At 37.5% G+C, this 20568-nt stretch overlaps 1 protein-coding gene across 2 annotated transcripts in view; it reads right to left on the bottom strand.

Annotated features, from left to right (window-relative positions):
• Window positions 1-16639: 16639 nt before the first annotated feature.
• Window positions 16640-20568, bottom strand: part of LOC103114942 (guanylate-binding protein 5) — a 31917-nt gene continuing 27988 nt past the window's right edge. For both annotated transcript variants that reach the window (XR_009552606.1, XM_060202020.1), the window contains 2 exons: window positions 19780-19897; window positions 16640-18667 (listed from right to left, as the gene is read on the bottom strand). Coding sequence is in view for 1 of the 2 variants with exons in the window: in XM_060202020.1 (XP_060058003.1) it covers window positions 19784-19897 (114 nt within the window). In the remaining variant the exon portion in view is untranslated. The remainder of the gene's footprint in view (window positions 18668-19779; window positions 19898-20568) is intronic.

Consider the following 20568-nt stretch of genomic DNA (forward strand, 5'->3'; position numbering starts at 1 on the left):
CTCCTCTTCTTCTTCTCCTTCTCCTCCTTCTCCTCCTTCTCCTTCTTCTCCTTCTTCTCTTTCTCTTCTGCATGTTTTCCTAATTAACATTTAAGATATCAAAGGTCAGAAATCACTGTATAACCTGTGCTGCATATTCTATTTTAGGAAGTTTAATTCTATGACTACAAATTTATAGGGGTGTACATAAACACCATTCCCACCACCAAAAGACTGTGTCCCATTCCATCCCCCCTCCTTCTCCCATCCCCACCTTGAAGCTGAACATCCATCCTCACCCTCAACCCTGGGTTTTTACTTTGGTGTTCTACTCCAAGGAAGTTTAATTCTAAACTGAGTAGCAACCTAAGAAAAGATTATCTACTTACCAATCTGACCTTTTTTCCCTTTGGTGTTTCCATCTAGAGGATAAGAAACTCATGTCTTTTTTTTTCACATGAACATATGTTTCACATGATATTTTCTTGGTGTTGGTGTAAAGGAGTTGTTCATCTCTTTCTCAGGAATAACTTTTGTTTCCTCTCTTGAAAGAGTTCATGTTGTGTGCTGTGTGCTCCCCTTGAAGCATCTTTTCATCTGTGCAGTGATTCCTCTTGGCTTCTTAAAAATCCTTCCAGTGAGGCTAGACATGGACCTTCCATATGATCCAGTAATTCCTCTCCTGGGGTTATACCCCAAGGACTCCATAACACCCAACCAAAAAGAGGTGTGTACTCCTATGTTCATAGCGGCACAATTCATAATAGCTAAAACCTGGAAGCAACCCAGGTGCCCAACAACGGATGAGTGGCTGAGAAAGCTGTGGTATATATACACAATGGAATACTATGCAGCTATCAAGAACAATGAGCCTACCTTTGCTGACCCATCTTGGACAGAGCTAGAAGGAATTATGTTAAGTGAGCTAAGTCAGAAAGACAAAGATGAGTATGGGATGATCCCACTCATCAACAGAAGTTGAGGAAGAAGATCTGAAAGGGAAACTAAAAGCAGGACCTGACCAAATTGTAAGTAGGGCATCAAAGTAAAAACCCAGTGGTGAGGGGTAGACATGCAGCTTCCTGGGCCAGTGGAGTGTGGGAGTGGGTGGGAGGGATGGATCACAGTCTTTTGGTGGTGGGAATGGTGTTTATGTACACTCCTAGTAAAATGTAGTCATATAAATCACTAGTTAATTAATATGAGAGGGGGAAAATTAATTGTATGTCTCAAAGTTTTTCAAAACACAAACTGAATCTTTTCAATATATAGGCTGTGTAATTGATATGCAGACTCTCTCAAAAGCCTAGATCAAGTAGATCAGAAGCAACCAATAGCACAGCTATATACAAGATACTGGGTACTGTACAGCAAACCCTAACAAAAGGACTTTTCAAAGTTAACCCAATTACCAATTAATGTGATGATAATATCAACTATAGATTGTCTTTTTGAACCCTAAGACACATCTCCACTATAGAGCCTCTACTTCCCCCAGTCCTGGAACCCTTGGATAGGGCCCACTTTCCCGTATGCCTCTCCCAATCCATATCAAATAATATTGCATCTGTCGATCACAACCTAACCAACGCAACGATTGCCACCTCAACATGCTTCACTTCAGACTGTGTCCAGAGACTTCATGTGTGGAATGACAACCCTTCAGCTTCATTACTCGGGTGAGACCTTTCCTTTCATAGTATACTCTAATTCCATCTCAGGTGGTTCACTTTCTAACAAAGTCCCAAAACCTAGATAGACACCAGTTTCTGTGTGAGAGAGCATATGTTCACACGTATCCGTAAACTACTGCAAAATATATACCTGAAAGCAGAAGTACACTAGAGTTTGCAGTGAGTACCCCCCTAACACTTCCTCTCCACTATTCCAAGCTTTGGGTCCATGATTGCTCAACAATATGTTTGGCTTCATATGTTAACTCTCTTTTCAGTCACCAGGTTCCAGATGTCATCAGGATGCCGGCCAGGCTTCCCTGGACTGAAGACCCCACCAATATGTCCTGGAGCTCCGCTTCCCCAGAGACCCATGCTCCTAGGGAAAGAGAGAGGCAGACTGGGAGTATGGACCGACCAGTCAATGCCCATGTTCAGCGGGCAAGCAATTACAGAAACCAGACCTTCTACCTTCTGCAACCCACAATGACCCTGGGTCCATGCTCCCAGAGGGATAGAGAATGGGAAAGCTATCAGGGGAGGGGGTGGGATATGGAGATTGGGTGGTGGGAATTGTGTGGAATTGTACCCCTCCTACCCTATGGTTTTGTTAATTAATCCTTTCTTAAATAAAAAAGAAAAAAAATCCTTCCAGTGAAAACATGGATGTTACATTTTTCTATAAATAATTTGTTCTTGAAGAGAAATTATTTAAAACTGCCTAGATCTACACAAAGGGTTATTTTTTTGTTGTTGGAAAATAAGTATATGAACTTTTGGCATCTATCTGCAAATATTCAGGCTCTGATCAATTCATGACATGCTAGTACCATTTGATAATGGAATGTTTTAATCTGTGCTATAATGTACTAGCGCTGGAATTCAGTGAAGATGATAGTTGAACTCTAAATCTTCCTTAATTTTTGTCAGTTAAACTAGCTACACGTAGTCAATGACTATTAAAGTGGACAGCACAGATCAAGAAGAATGGAGTATATGGATTTCTCATAGACATATTGATGTGACATAAAAGAGAAACTGATTCCATTGTTGTGGGGAAGCTTGACAAACTTAGTTATGCCACATAGTGGTAAACTTTGTAGAGATAAATCCCTAGAACTTAAAAGGATGTGCAAGGAGTTTAGGGAGAAAGCTATAGAACTGGAGTTTTAATTTAACTTAATTGGATGTCCATGTGGAAATGTCAATCTAGCAAACTGAAGTTCAAATGACAGTGATCCTTTTGCCTTCCTGTTCAAATGACTAATGCATTTTTTAAGGCAAACAATAGAGCTTCTTATTTTTTTTGAGGTCAAGAATAAATGATCTTCAACTTAAATATGATAGAAACTCAATACTAATTTTAACCAATGGTCAGGCTCTAGTCTACTGTATGTATCTATTTTAAGTTCACTGAAAAGGTCAATTATGATTATTTTTTAAAATCAGAATATGTCAATACATCCGATTAGCATGGAGAAAAGAACTTCAGGAGGACAAGAACAAAGGAAGGGAACCACTTGAAGGAATAAGTGTGAGAAAACTATCGAATGAAAGGTGACTCAAGAGGATGTAAAAAACAAAGTCTGGCATAGGGAAATTGGGAAAATCTGAGGTGACTGTATGAGGAGAGTAGCACAGATTTTTTTTTTAATTCTAGATCCTAAGAAAACAGTATAGACCACACATTATTTATTAGAGACTGTTGAGTTCCTCCTTCTTCGCTGGGTGAACATTTTTATAGTCTTGGACTTTGTCCACTCATATTTGACAGAGATATTGACTGTGAGCACTGATGTAAGCAAGCCCTGTAACATCCCATGCTACAAGAAAACCCTAACATCTGGAGAGAGGAAATGAGTCACTGAGTTCATTAACTTTTACAGTCATTCTGGATAAATACTTATCTTGGGGACAGTAGAGTCTATGCCCACTTACTCTGTCCCCAAATGGGGGACAGGTGGCATAGAGAAACCCTTTCTTTCCCTACATCTATTAACTATATTTATGGAGAGCTTTGCCTAGTAGAAGGAATAACCAATTTTCTCAAAAGGAGCAATGAAAGTTAGGCCACAGATATATAAATTGAGAGTCTATACATGATTTATGCTCGTCATCCTTTAAAGTCGTTTCATCTGCTATAAGACTTCTATCACAAACTAGCCCATCCTCTGTAATCACATTCTTATTTTATATGAAAATTATTTGTTTATGGCCTTGCTCCTTTAAACAAAGTATCATTCTAAAGAACAAGGTTTTAATTTTTCATTTCTGTCTGTATGCTTGATACCTAGATGGTATACAATATGTTTGCTAGGCCAACAAACTCAATATATTGTTTGTCTCAGTACAGTGCTTGATACGAATAATAGACAATACATGTCAGCTCTCATTTTCCTTTCTTTATTCCTTTCTTCTTTTATTCCCCTGAAATTTAAGTCATTTTATTCTTACTGTATTATTTTTTCTTCATCTGATGTGTCTTATTATATCACACCCTAAAAAAATGACTAGGTCTAAGACTTTGTGAGGGTGATTGAGGACACCAAACTGGTGGTGACTGTGGTGTGGAACTGGAGAAACAAACCCCTATTACCTTATAATCTTGTAAACCACTATTAAATCATTAATATAGTTTTTTGTTTTTTAAAGAAATAGCTAGGTGAGGAGATGAAACCAAGATGACTGAATAGAGTGGACTTATATTTTCCTTCTCCTGCATGAACAGTAAAGCCCCAGTAACTCATGGGAATAGAAACTCATAAATAGAAACAGACCTTACCTAAGAAGTGACAAAAGTTCAGTATCCAGACAACAGAGACACTGAAAGATATGGGAAAATAAATAATTAAATAACTAAACAAACAAATAAGAAAACATAAAAGCTTTTTTTTTGTATGGTGCTCTTTTGGGTTATTTAAAATTGGCAGACTTTTATTGCACCAAAGTAGGAGATTTAGGTGGGGAGGGTAGATTTTAAGGTTCATTGTGTGTGTGTGGGGTGGCGATAGGGACACAGTCCTTTGATGATGGGAATGATATTAAACTATACTCCTATTAACTTATCACTATTTATTTAGTTTATCAGGGGAAATATATTGAATGTATCAAGTTCTTTAAATGCACAGATTTCAGTTCTGAGTATATATTCCTTTAGTCTAAGCACGGGGCTTAAATTGTTAAAGAATTTTTTAAAATAATAGTTTTTTCAAATACTAAATTATTTACGATCTTAGACCAAGTATATCAGAATCAACTGGTCCTGTCAGTATCTAAGACAGAGGTATTTATAAATAGCATTAAATGACATAAATCATGCTAAGGTCATGTACAATACGGTAATTCCTAACTATGGGATTATTTTATTTTATTTTATTTAGCCCCTTTTGTTGCCCTTGTTGTTTTATTGTTGTAGTTATTATTGTTGTCGTTGTTGGATAGGATAGAGAGAGAAATGGAGAGAGGAGGGGAAGACAGAGTGGGGGAGAGAAAGATAGACACCTGCAGACCTGCTTCACCGCTTGTGAAGCGACTCCCCTGCAGGTGAGGAGTTAGGGCTCGAATTGCTTTGTGCTACCTGCATTTAACCTGCTGTGCTACAGCCTGATTCCTGTAACTATGCAATAAGTAAACCAAACTCCCAAATAACTTGGTTATAATAATAATAATAATAATAATAATAATAATAATAATAATCTTCAACTCTAAGACAGCAAGGAACTTTCCCTATTCTCTTTAAAATCCATATTTCTCCCAGTCCTGGAACCTCTGGAACTTGTTTGTATTTCTTTTTTCTTCTTTTTTCTCTTTTTATTGATTTAATAATGATCAACAAGACCATAGCATAAGAAGGCTACAATTTCATAAATTTTCACCACCAGAGTTCCGCATCCCATTTCTTTCATTGGAAGCTTTCCTATTTTGCTGCCTTTTAGCCTCCAATCTGCAAATGCTACTATTATTCTATCCTGGCTTCCCTGGGCAGATGAACTCACCATTGTGTCCTGAAATCTCACCCCCTACCAGAACCCTACCCCACTAGGGAAAGATAGAAACAGACTGGGATATGGATCAACCTGCCAACACTCATGTCTAGTGGAGAAGCAATTACAGAAGCCAGACCTTCCACCTTATTATTTATGGGGTCATAAATAATTTTGGCCCACACTCTCAGAGTTAAAAAGAATAGGGAAGCTTCCTGTGGAGTGGTTGGGACTTGGGGACTCTGGTGGTGGGAACTGTATGGAATTATAGACCTGTTAGCTTACAATCTTGTTAATCATCATCAAATCACTAGTAAAAACTTAAAAAAATGGCAGCTGTTTAGTTACTTAAAAGCTGCATTAATGGAATAGGAAAAGTAGGAAAAGGCTTAACCAGCCATGGGGCTCAAGTCATGAGTCTATAATCAGCCATTCTTTAGCCATCAGCTTCTAGGAGAAAGGAGGAAAAGCAGACAAGCTGTATATCCAAGAGAGCAAAGGGACAGGAGCAAGCAAAGACACCAAAAGAGATCAAGAGACCAAAAGACCAGTTTCTGCTAGATGTCTTCTTAAGTCTCTTCAGTTTTCACACAATTACATCGTATGCTAATAATATCTAATAATTATGCCTATGTGGCCCAAGCTCCAAACTTCCTTTTTGTTTACAAGCACAATACATCATATATCCCCAACAGAAAGACAGCCTCTCTCATGAATAAAACACCATGTATGTGGTAGCAAGTTACCATCCTGAATTGATCTCTAAAAGAATTCTATAGAATTTTAAAAAATTTATTATCTTTATTTATTTATTGGATAGAAACAGTCAGAAACCGAGAGGAAGGGAAAGACCTCTAGAGAGGGAAAGAGACAGAAAGACACCTGCAACCCTGCTTTATCACTTGCAAAGCTTCCCCCCTGCAGGTGGGCTCAAACCTGGGTCCTTGAGCATTGCAACATGTGCGCTTAACCAGGTGCACCACCACCCGGCCCCTAGAATTTTTTTTTTTATTTTAAGATATAGACTCTTAATCTGGTAGATAAGTTGCAGTAGCCTTCTACCAACCAAATTCTATACAATTCAGTTTCTGCAATTTTACAACATGAAAAGGTAAATTACAAACTGTAAACCAGATGAGAGTTGTGGTGCAGCTTCTTGAGTACCTTCTAACTTTTTAAAAGCAGGCTTGGTGATGCCATATCAGATTACAGTATTTATAGTAACACACCCTGGATGCAGATTCAGGGAGGAGTGCTTGCCAACTCAATCTGTCTGATATTGTTCCCTGCTAGCCCCAAAGTGGTCACAGCACTGTCACTGTATGTACAGTACAAACCACATATTAAATCTGACCCCCCACCTGCAGATATATAGGCACTGAGTACTTGTAACCTCAAACTCATGTCTGTTACCAAGGCTCACACACAGATTCCCAGACCTAGGTTCTCAGAGTGCACCAAACATAAGACAGAGTAAGATATCATACTCTTGGGCCAAGACAAAATCTTTGAGGTAAAACTCAAAATTCAACAGAACTCTACACATTTCCTAAAGAAGACATCAAAGCTATGATCATATGGATGATCACTGAAATGAAAAGTTCATAGAAGAAAACTTCAAAAAGTTGGAGAAATAATGAAAGAAATTGTAACAGAAATCAGAGAAATAAGGAACACAGTAGCTGAACTTTGTAATATATATATACATAGTATATATTAGCTAATATCTATCTATAGACATATTTGATGTCTCCCTCATAACCTTCAGTAGAAAGACACAAATCAAAGGCCAGAACAGTGAGTGAGAAAATAAGGCAGAGGAAGTTACTCCCCCACCAAAAAAAAAAAAAAAGAATTAAAATTAACATAATATAAGAGGGACAACTTTCACATCATAGGATTGCCAGAAGAAGAAGAGAAAGAGAGTTAATATTTGAGGAAATGTAGGCAAGAATTCCTGAAATTGAAGAGAGAGATAATCAGATTTAGAAAGTTTTAAGAGTTCCAAACTAAGTGAACTTGAACTGACAAAACTCCAAGAAAAACAATAATCAAAATAGAACAAAGATAAAGAATTTTAAAAGAAGCATGAGAAAAATAGAAGCAAGAGAATTCCCAGTAAGACAATCAGCTGACTTCTCAACAGATGCAGTGTAGATGAGAAATGACTGGCATAATATGTTAAAAATTTTGAATGAAAAAGACCTTCACCCAAGAACATTTTTTTGAAATTGAGAGGATTAAGTTTTCAGTTTATAGTAAAACACAGTAGTTTGTACCTGTGTAACAATTCTCAGTTTTTTTAAACTTCTTTATTGGGGAATTAATGTTTTACATTCAACAGTAAATACAATGAAATGTACATGCATAACATTTCTTAGTTTTCCACATAACAATACAACCCCCACTAGGTCCTCTGTCACCCTTCTTGGACCTGTATTCTTATCCACCCCCGTCCCCCCAGGTCTTTTACTTTGGTGCAATATGCCAATTTCAGTTCAGGTTCTACTTGTGTTTTCTCTTCTGATCTTGTTTTTCTTCTTTTTTTTTTTTTAATAATTTATTTCTTTATTGGGGAATTAATGCTTTACATTCAACAGTAAATACAATAGTTTGAACATGCATAACATTCCCCAGATTCCCATTTAACAATACAACCTCCACTATTTCATTCATCATTTTTCATGGACCTGTATTCTCCCCACCCACCCACCCACCCCAGAGTCTTTTACTTTGGTGTAATACTCCAATTCCATTTCAGGTTCGACTTGTGTTTTCTTTTCTAATCTTGTTTTTCAACTTCGGCCTGAGAGTGAGATCATCCCATATTCATCCTTCTGTTTCTGACTTATTTCACTTAACATGAACTTTTCAAGGTCCATCCAAGATGGGCTGAAAACAGTGAAGTCACCATTTTTTAAAAAATTTATTTCTTTATTGGGGAATTAATGTTTTACATTCAACAGTAAATACAATAGTTTGTACATACATAACATTCCCCAGTTTCCCATTTAACAATACAACCCCCACTATGTCATTTATCATCCTTCATGGACCTGTATTCTGCCCACCCACCCACCCCAGAGTCTTTTACTTTGGTACAATACGCCAATTCCATTTCAGGTTCTACTTGTGTTTTCTTTTCTGATCTTGTTTTTCAACTTCTGCCTGAGAGTGAGATCATACCATATTCATCCTTCTGTTTCTGACTTATTTCACTCAACATGATTTTTTCAAGGTCCATCCAAGATCGGCTGAAAATGGTGAAGTCATCACTTTTTACAGCTGAGTAGTATTCCGTTGTGTATATATACCACAACTTGCTCAGCCACTCATCTGTTGTTGGACACCTGGGTTGCTTCCAGGTTTTGGCTATTACAAATTGTGCTGCCAAAAACATATGTGTACACATATCTTTTTGGATGGATGTGTTGGGTTCCTTAGGATATATCCCCAGGAGAGGAATTGCGGGATCATAGGGTAGGTCCATTTCTAGCCTTCTGAGAGTTCTCCAGACTGTTCTCCACAGAGGTTGCACCAATTTGCATTCCCACCAGCAGTGTAGGAGGGTTCCTTTAACCCCACACCCTCTCCAGCATTTGCTGCTGTTACCTTTTCTGATGTATGACATTCTCACAGGAGTGAAGTGATATCTCATTGTTGTCTTTATTTGCAATTCTCCGACAATCAGAGACTTGGAGCATTTTTTTCATGTGTTTCTCGGCCTTTTGAATCTCTTCTGTGGTGAATATTCTGTCCAAGTCCTCCCCCCATTTTTGGATGGGGTTATTTGTTGTCTTGTTGTTGAGTCTGGCAAGCTCTTTATATATGTTGGTTATTAAACTCTTATCTGATGTATGGCATGTAAAGATCTTCTCCCATTCTGTGAGAGGTCTCTTGGTTTGGGTAGTGGTTTCTTTTGCTGTGAAGAAGCTTTTTAATTTGATGTAGTCCCATAGGTTTATACTTGCCTTAGTCTTCTTTGTAATTGGATTCGTTTCATTGAAAATGTCTTTAAAATTTATGTGGAAAAAAGTTCTGCCAATATTTTCCTCTAAGTATTTGATAGTTTGTGGTCTAACATCCAAGTCCTTGATCTACTTGGAATTTACTTTTGTATTTGGTGAAATACAGTGATTCAGTTTCATTCTTCTGCATGTTTCAACCCATTGTTACAACGCCATTTGTTGAAGAGACTCTGCTTTCCCCATTGAATAGTCTGGGCTCTTTTGTCAAAGATTAGATGTCCATACGTGTGGGGCCTCATTTCTGGGCTCTCAATTCTATTCCACTGGTCAGTGGAAGTCACCATTTTTTATAGCTGAGTAGTTTTCCATTGTGTATATAGACCACAACTTGCTCAGCCACTTATCTGTTGTTGGACACCTGGGTTGCTTCCAGGTTTTGGCTATTACAAATTGTGCTGCTAAGAACATATGTGTACACAGATCTTTTTGAATGGGTGTGTTGGGTTCCTTAGGATATATCCCCAGGAGAGGAATTGCAGGATCATAGGGTAGGTCCATTTCTAGCCTTCTGAGAGTTCTCCAGACTGTTCTCCACAGAGGTTGGACCAATTGACATTCCCACCAGCAGTGCAGGAGGGTTCCTTTGACCCCACACCCTCTCCAGCATTTGTTGCTGTTACCTTTTCTGAAGTATGCCATTCTTACAGGAGTTAAGTGATATATCCTTGTTGTCTTTATTTGCATTTCTCTGACAATCAATGACTTGGAGCATTTTTCCACATGTTTCTCAGGCTTTTGGATCTCTTCTGTGGTGAATATTCTGTCCATGTCCTCCCCCCATTTTTGGATGGGGCTATTTGTTGTCTTGTTGTTGACTTCGGCAAGCTCTTTATATATTCTGGTTATTAGCTTCTTGTCTGATATATGGCATGTAAAGATCTTCTCCCATTCTGTGAGAGGTCTCTTGGTTTGGGTAGTGGTTTCTTTTGCTGTGAAGAAGCTTTTTAATTTGATGTAGTCCCATAGGTTTATACTTGCCTTAGTCTTCTTTGTAATTGGATTTGTTTCATTGAAGATGTCTTTAAAATTTATGCGGAAAAGAGTTCTGCGAATATTTTCCTCTAAGTATATGATAGTTTGTGGTCTAACATCCAAGTCCTTGATCTACTTGGAATTTACTTTTGTATTTGGTGAAAGCTAGTGGTTCAGGTTCATTCTTCTGCATGATTCAATCCATTTTTTCCAACACCATTTGTTGACGAGACTCTGCTTTCCCCATTTAATAGTCGGGGCACCTTTGTCAAAGATTAGATGTCCATAGGTGTGGGGGCTTACTTCTGGGCTCTCAATTCTATTCCACTAGTCAGTGTGTCTATTCATATTCCAGTACCAAGCAGTTTTGATGAGAATGGCCCTATAATACAATTTGAGATCTGGGAGTGTGATGCCTCCAGTTCTATTCTTTCTTCTCAAGATTATTTTGGCAATTTTAGATCTTTTCTGGTTCCAGATAAACATTTGTAGCATTTGTTCTATTACCCTAAAAAATGTGTTTGAGATATTGATGGGGATAGCATTAAATTTGTAGATGGCTCTGGGTAGTATATTCATTTTGATGATGTTAATTATTCCAAGCCATGAACATGGAATATCTTTCCACTTCTTTGTGTCTTTTTCAATTTCCTTGAGTAGTGACTCATAATTTTCAGTATACAAGTCTTTCACTTCTTCTTTGGTTAGGTTTACTCCTAGATATTTTATTGTTTTTGTTGCTATAGTAAAAGGAATTGATTTATGGATTTCAACTTCTTGTAACTTAGTGTGTGCATAGAGGAATGCCAATGATTTTTGCATGTTAATTTTGTAGCCTGACACCTTACTGTATTGCCTGATGATTTCCAAAAACTTCTTGCTGGATTCTTTAGGTTTTTCTGTATATACTGTCATGCCATCTGCAGATAGGGAGAGTTTGACTTCTTCTCTTCCAATCTGTATCCCTTGAATTCCTTGTTCCTGTCTGATTGCTATGGCAAGAACTTCCAACACTACGTTGAACAGTAATGGCAATAGTGGGCATCCCTGTCTAGTACCTGATCTGAGGGGAAATGCTTCCAGTTTTTCACCATTGAGTATGATGTTGGCTATAGGTTTGCTATATATAGACTCGACTATCTTCAGGAATTTTCCATCTATTCCCATTTTTTGTAGTGTTTTGATCCTAAAGGGATGTTGTATTTGGTCAAAGGTTTTCTCTGCATCTATTGATATGACCATGTGGTTTTTGGTCTTGCTTTTGTTGATGTGGTGGATCACATTGATTGATTTACTTATATTAAACCAAACTTGCATGCCTGGGATAAACCCCACTTGGTCATGATAAATAATCTTTTTAATATATTACTATATCCGGTTGGCTAGAATTTTGTTCAATATTTTAGCATCTGTGTTCATTAGAGATATTGGTCTGTAGTTTTCTTTTTTGGTTGTGTCCCTGTCTGCTTTTGGTATCAAAGTAATGTTGGCTTCATAAAAGTTGGAAGGGAGTATTCCAGTGTCTTCTATCTTCTGGAAGACTTTTAAAAGTAGAGGTATTGGGAGTCGGGTGATGGAGCAGAGGGTTAAGAGCATGTGGCGCAAAGCATAAGAACCAGTATAGGGATCCCGGTTCAAGCCTCCGGCTCCCCACCTGCAAGGGAGTCGCTTCACAGGTGGTGAAGCAGGTCTGCAGGTGTTTATTTTTCTCTCCCCCTTCTCTTAGGTCTTCCCCTCCTCTCTCCATTTCTCTCTTTCCTGTCCAACAATGACAACATCAATAATACCCACAACAGTAAAACAAGGGCAACAAAAGGGAAAATAAATAAATATTAAAAAAGAAAAAAAGTAGAGGTATTAGCCCTCCTTTGAAAGTTTTGTAGAATTCATTTGTAAAACCATCTGGTCCAGGACTTCTATTTTTGAGAAGATTTTTGATAACTGTTTCAATTTCATTAGCTGTGATGGGCATGCTCGGGTTATCTACTTCCTCTTTACTTAGTTTTGGAAGTTGGTAGGTATCTAGGAAATTGTCCATTTCTTCCAGGTTCTCTAGCTTGGTGGCATATAGTTGTTCATAGAAGCCTCACATGATATGTTGAATTTCTGCTGTGTCTTTTGTAATATCTTCTCTTTCATTTATTATCCACTTATTTGAGTCTTCTCCCTTTTTGGTTTTCAATTTTGTTCACTCTTTCAAAGAACCATCATTTACTTTCATTGATCTTTTGTATGATTTTCTTATTTTCAATGTTATTTATTTCTGCCCTAACTTTAGATATTTCTGTCCTTCTTGTTACTGTAGGGTTCCTTTGTTCTTCTTCTTCTAGGTCTTTAAAAATGTGCCATCAGGCTGTTTATTTGTGCTTTTTCTTTTTTTGCTAATGTGTGCTTGTATGGCTATGAACTTCCCTCTCAGTACTGCCTTAGCTGTGTCCCAACTATTTTGATAGCTAGTGTCTCCATTTTCATTGAACTCTCAAAACATTTTGATTTCTTCCTTTATTTCCTCTTTGACCCAGTAGTTGTTAAGGAGTATAATGTTGAGCTTCCACATTTTGGGACTATTACTAATCTTCTGTTGATTGTTAAGTGTTAGTTTAATTCCACTGTGGTCTGAGAAGATGCTTGGGATGATTTCAATGCTCTCGAATTTGCTGATGCTGTCTTTGTGGTCTAACATATAGTCTATCCTTGAGAATGACCCATGTGGACTTGAGTAAAATGTATATTCCAGTTTCTTGGGATGAATGACTCTGAAAATGTCCAATAGTTCTAGTTTATCTATCTCCTCATTTAGCTCCCTCATGTCTTTATAGATTATCTGCCTGGATGATGTGTCAAGTTGAGAGAGTGGGTTGTTGAAGTCCCCTACTATGACTGTGTTGGTGTGAATATATTGCTGTAGCTCTTTCAGTAGAAGTTTGATGTATTTAGATGGCTTCTCATTGGGTGCATAGATATTAAGAATAGTTAAGTCTTCTTGATTGACTGATCCACTGAGCATTAAGTTGTGTCCATTCCTATCTTTTAAAATTTTATTTACTTTAAAGTCTATCATGTCAGATATGAGAATAGCTGTTCCTGCCCTTTTTTGCAGGCCATTGGCCTGTATGATAGATTTTCATCCTTTCACTTTGAGTTTGTGTTTATCTTGTTGAGTTAGGTGGGTTTACTGTAGAGAGTATATTGTTGGGTTGTGGTTTCTGATCCATCTTCCTACTCTGTGCCTTTTAATAGATGAATTCAGGCCATTGACATTTATTGCTATCAAAGATTGAAGATATTTGTGTATATCTATGTTCATAGTAGCAGAATTTGTAATAGCTAAAGCCTGGAAACAACCCAGGTGTCCAGCAACAGAAGAGTGGCTGAGCAAGTTATGGTCTATATACACAATGGAGTACTACTCAGTTATTAAAAATTTTTTTTTTAATCTCTGGTTTACAAGTGTCTCTCTGTTCTTTCCACCATAATGCTAGGTTTTTATTTTCTGTTGTAGCTTGGAAAATCCAAGCTGTAGTCTGTTCATTCTTTTATTGCTTCCTTATAATATTACATTGAATGACTATATTACAGTGTATAAATGGATACCTGTTTCCAGTTTTTGTTATTACGAACAATGACTGTCATATAAACCATTTTGTGGATACATGTTTTAATTTTTCTTAAATAAATGTGTAGTAATTACTGAGTCATAGGGAGTAGTTTTATAAGAATTAGTCATAATCTTCCTAAAGTGATTAAGCTATTTTACATTCTCACCACTAATGAGAACAGCTTATTAAACTACCTCTAAGTGGAATTCTTTATATATGTGATATTTTCAAAGAAGAGACAGAGGTTTGAGTATAGGATACAGGCACAACTTCACCTCTGCTATAATAACCATAAGTTTCATCAAATAGGTAAATTGAGTGAGGACTGTATGAGTTTCTGTCAGGCCACCAGGAGTTACTCAAGTTAGCAGGGAATCCTAGTATGCCCTAGGATTAGTAGTAGTGAAATGCTTTCTAGTGAGTCATTGCTCCTGTGCTTATGGAGCAGATAAATATGTTTTTTGTTCCTTCCTGGAAATACTTGAAGATAAGACTGATCAAACAAAATGATAAAATATGTGTAGAAATCTAGTTTTTGGTAAAGTTTAAAAGAGATGAGGGTAGGATTAATGAAATGAAGCGGCCAGGGAACATCAAATTTAAGCTTGCGGGGCACAGTATGAAGTCAAATGCAGGTGGTTCTCTGAAAAAAGTCACTGACATGATTGTGACCTCTGAGGTTTCTGAGGTGAGTTCTTGTTTATTTTTTTTCTAGTATAGTCCATATGCTTAGCTGAGAAAGTATCTCCATATCTCTTTGAATGATGATGTTCTTTTCCAACAAATCTCTAAATATCCTTTAGATAAGAATTTTATGAGCATCCTTCAGAGGGTTTGGCTCTAAGATTAATAAATCTTATGATTTTATTGCAAAGTCTTGTCTTATTTCCTTTTAAAATTTATAATATGTAATTTTATAATATGTAAGCTTACTAGCCTTCTCCTCCCTTTATGTACACATCAAATGAGCAAACATTTGACCATGACACAGATGGCCATTGGGTTGGTTCAGTATTTATAAGTACAACAGTCAGAGTTTCTTATCTGAAATAACTCTTAGAAATGTCTGGGCAGACTAGCTAGAAGGGGTTTAACTGTCTATGTGCTTCCCAAAGCAAAATAGATGAAAAGGAATCAAAACTTCAAAATGTCAGGACCAAAGTTTATAGATCATTGGAATCTTCTCCTTATTTTTAAGGAAGATAATAGAATCAACATAGGGATTGATGTAATTTCTGTTTTAACTGCTCACTGGAGACTTTTGATTAAGATTTTGTCATGAAGGAAAAATATACTCCAATCAGCTCAAATTCTGGGGAACTCCCCCCCCTTTTTTTGAAAGACTAAAGAGGCACCTGGCAGAAACCAAGCGTTGTAGGGTCTTATGAGCTCTGAATGGGAAAATGAAAAGCCTTGACTAGCTAAGGCAGTGTCTGAATCTAGAATGGTATTGTAAGTGGTTTTCTTGAGCATTCATCATACTTTCTGGCTTCTAGGTCTGGCATTCTTTGTGTATTGCTCAACAAAAACTTAAACATGGTTCTTGACTCTAGTTTGTGACACTCTGCATCTAAAAGGGAGCAGAGTCTGGACAAGGATGTAGGCTAACAGGAAGCTCATTAGACTTAGGACCTCTTTCAAGCTAAGCTGTGCCTTTGGAGCTCAGTAGGGTGCTTGCAGATTATAATGGTATGATCTATTTTCTAGAAAATAGATATGAATCTGGCAATGTCATGGATAGTTCTGAGAGACAGGAGACCTGGACCTTCAGTTAGCCAGGACTGTCCAAGTCTATGTCCACTTTGTTTTGTGTTATCAAATGTTTTCCTTTACCAGTGAGAAGAACTTAAAGGTAACATCAGAGAAGGAGAAGGAAGTGTTCTTGAGAGAACAAGGAAAGTACCTTTATACCATGGGAAGTATTTTTGAAAGGTAACCACACCGGAAACACAGTAACCTAGTAGGAAAGACAGGTGATCTCAGTGGACCAATGGGAAGCTGTCGTCAAGTGGGACTAGAACTGGGAATTTGAGAGAAGGAATAGTGACAAGAGTATTCAATGTATTGACTGTGGCAGTGATTTTATGGTACATACATTGAGAAATAACTGAGTTTTAGACTATCTTGTTTTTTGATAAATCTAACTTAAGTAATTAAATTACAGGGTTAAGTTCTTAAAAAACTAAAAACACATGTACTAAATTATACTGTAATATTTAACCATTTTATATAGTGACATATAAAAATCTGCACACAGATATTTGCAGCATCTTTATTCATAATTGGGGGGTGCAGAAGGTAGGAGTTCTGGCTTCTATAAGTGCCTCTCTGTCGTTAAGGTTCAGGGCTCCAGCAGGCCGGGCTAGCTTCACGGAGGTAGACAGAGACAACCAGAGACACATGGCTGGGCAGAGAAGCTTTATTCATGAGTGGGCAAACATGTGCTCTCCTGTGTCTTTCTGCTCTGGAGGCAGAGAGAGACCCTTAAACTAATCACCACACAGATCTATCCTGCATCTGCTCACACAGCCGCACCAAGAACTCCTGCACTACGTAGCATCGGGGCGGGAGAAAAGGAGGCGCAAAACTAGCAAGGGCCAAACCAATTCTCCTGGCGGGGGGAGAGCGAGACCAAACCAATGTGAAACATACAACACTTCTCCACTGGATTTGGGGATTGGCAGGTCAATCTGTACCTCTAGCCCATCTCTATCTTCCCCTAGTGAAGTAGAGCTGTGGAGAGGCATGGTTCCAGGACACATTGATAAGGTCATCTGCTCAGAGAAGTCAGGATGGAATCATAGTAGCATCTGCAATTTGGTGACCATGTGCGCTTAAGCCTGCTGCACTACCACCCGGACCCTCAATTATTATTTCTACTAGGTTACTTCCTATTGTTTTTGAATGTTAGTAGTAAAATAATTCTGGCATATAAGGCTGAAGTATATAGAATAAATATTTAATGCATTTTATAATTTTGTGCAAAAAAGAAATTTTTAAATTTTATTCATTTAGAAATTCATTACAGTAAGCACAAGAACAAGAATTATGATTAATTTAGTCTTTTAGTACCACTATTATCTGCTGGATGGGTACTGAGAGATGCTGTTGAGGCAAAAGAATGTGGCCTTTGGATCATTAGATATGCTCAGAATGTTTTGAGTTAACTGAGAAAATATGAGTCTCTCCTAATTTTTCAAGTTAATTTTTGTGAAATTGACTCTTTATAGCAGAGGTAGATAGTCATTGAAGTTTATCACACACACTTAGAGTTGTGCTTGATATCCCTCACAGTAAAAGAGGAATGCAGGAGAAAGAAATCATTAAGGAGATTAGATTTTAGAAGACATGATAGGACCTTTCCCCCTTTGGCTTGAGTGAAAAAAATTGCTCCATTCATTGGATCATTCAGGGACGTAGGTTTACAAGAAATAAAAAAAAAAAAAAAAAAGGAAAAAGGAAAAGAAAAAGAAAAAGAAAAAGAAACAAGGGCTCGGGAGACAGTATAATAGTTAACACAAAAAGATTGTCATGGAAGTCGGGCTGCAGCACAGCAGGTTAAGCACAGGTGGCGCAAAGTACAAGGACCGGGATAAGGATCCCGGTTCGAGCCCTGGCTCCACACCTGCAGGGGAGTCACTTCACAAGCGATGAAGCAGGTATGCAGGTGTCTATCTTTCTCTCCCCCCTCTGTCTTCCCCACCTCTCTCCATTTCTCTCTGTCCTATCCAACAACTATGACAACAATAATAACTACAACAATAAAACAACAAGGGTAACAAAAGGGAATAAATAAATAAAATAAATATAAAAAAAAAAGATTATCATGCTTAAGGCATTCCCCATACCACCTTAAGTCAGAGCTGAGCAATGTTCTTGTTGAAAAAAAAAAAAAAGAAAGACAGTAGTAACAAGCAGAAAAGTGTAATCTATATACTATATTTTAATTCCAAACTTAAAATGCTTCCTAATAGCATCATGATAGAAATTTAGGTTTCTCTATAGAATTTTAACTATTGGAGGAAAATAAAAACAATTACTTTAAGAAAGTGTTTATGTTTAGCTATATTTAAATCTTGTGTAAACATATCTATACTATCCATAGTTCTAAGAAAAATTATTATGCAAAAAATAAGATATTTTAAAAAAACTCATGCATTATAAGCAAGCATAAAGTTAAATATGTTCCACCATATATTTTGATACCAACATCCTTTTTTATGTGTTAATAGGCTCTAGAGAATTATACAGAAATGACACAATTATGAAATGCAATAAAAGGGGAGTCATGATATAAGTTATGTCATTGTTGAGGGTAACGAGAAGGAAAAGCTTCTCCAGCCTTTAAACAGATGGCAATATTTCCATGCAGTTCATTCTTTTCATCTTCTGAAGCATCCCCATGTCATCACTGTGGCATTTGCTTGCAGTTTCTGTACACAGAATTAGTATGTAGACTGTAAATTGATGAAGACCAGGAGCTCATCACTGAGCCATTCCCACCACTAACATGGGCCCCACATCAGATCAAATCAATGGGGTTTACAGTCAACAATATTTATATACCTTTCCCATATTTGGGAGCTACTTTCTTCCCTGATGCAGCATTCTGGTCCTTTTTCCAGCCATGACATCATCTCCCCAGACAATAACTAGGATCCACTTGCATATCAGATTTCAGGCTCAGGAAAAAAAAAACTAGTATAGCCACAGGCAATTTGGAATATAACTAAAATATGCCTACTAGCTATCTACAGAATGGAGACCCCCATTCTGCATCTGCACTATTCCAGCCTTTAGGTTCATGATTAGCCAACAACTTGTTTGGCTTTATTGGTTAACTCTCTTTTCAACCACCAGGTTCCATATGCTAGCATGATGCTGACCTGACTTCCCAAGACAGACAACCCCACCAATGTGTCCTGAAGCTCCGATTCCCCAGAACCCAGCCCCACTAGGCAAAGGCAACTGTCAATGCCCATGTTCAGCGGGAAAGCAATTACAGAAGCCAGACCTTCCACCTTCTGCATCCCACAATGACCGTGGGTCCATATTCCCAGAGGGTTAAAGAACAGGAAAGCTATCAGGTGAGGGGATGGGATACAGAGTTCTGGTGGTTTATCTTATGGTTTGTCAGTGTTTCCTTTTTTTATAAATAAATAATAAAAAACTAATAAAATAAAATAAAATCTAGAGTGTCTCTCTCTTCTTTTCTAACCCCCTTCTTACTAGAGTACTGCTTTGCTGTGGTTTATGGTGGTATGGGGGATTGAACCTGGGACCTCAGAGCCTTAGGCATGAGCGTCTTTTGCATAACCATTATGCTATCTTTCACACCTGAAATTCAGAAGCTCTTTAACGGAATGATTTTCATTTAAACTATTGAAATGTACATTTTACCACACATGAGCATCGTTACTTTATAACTTAATATAAAAGCTGAGTGTCACTATTGTAAGTTGTACTTATTGATAGACCACTCAAGTTCTATAATTTCTTATATCTCCAGTGAATGTGAATAAGAAAAGGAATTTCTGATGCTTACCTCTTTAGAGTATAATGCATGGATCATTTGATGGGATATTAGCCTGAAGTTGTTGACGTGTTTGTACTAGTTTTCTCATTTCCTCCTCTATTCTTCTTTGATGTGCTTCAGCCTCTTGCTAAAGAGTGAAAAACAAGATTATAGAGTTTAACATAAAGTCATGTCAATATTATGATTGGGGAAAAAAAAGAATAGGGAAGCTTCCAATGGAGGGGACAGAACATGGAACTCTGGTGGTTGGAACTGTATGGAACTGTACCCCTGCTATCTTACAATCTTGTTAGTCATTATTGATTCACTAATTAAAAAAGAAGAAGCATTGTTATGTGGAAAACTGAGAAGTGTTATGCATGTACAAACTATTGTAATTACTGCCAAATGTAAAACATTAATCCTCTCCCCCCCCACACACAAAAAAACCTAGAATATGAGGGCCAGGCAGTAGCACAGCGGGTTAAATGCACATGGTACGGAACGTAAGGACCAGTGAAAGGATCCCGGTTTGAGCCCAGGCCCAGCTACTCACCTGCAAGGGGATCGCTTCAAAAAAAAAAAAAAGAAGAAGGGTAATATAGTTTAATAAGGTTATTTTTGACTTCAGAAAGAACTTTTTGGAGCAATTAACAAGATAAAAATTATAATATGGGTTAGAAATGTTTTGTATTTTATTTAGCAAATTATAATTCCCAGTCTGTGCCAGTTAACAGTCTAAATACAAGTATAGCCTCACTGAGTCATTAAAACAACCTCATAAGTTTGGTGATGGTGTTGCTACTATCTCCACCTTCA

Source organism: Erinaceus europaeus, chromosome 11, assembly GCF_950295315.1.
Source record: "Erinaceus europaeus chromosome 11, mEriEur2.1, whole genome shotgun sequence".
Taxonomy (NCBI): Eukaryota; Metazoa; Chordata; class Mammalia; order Eulipotyphla; family Erinaceidae; genus Erinaceus; species Erinaceus europaeus.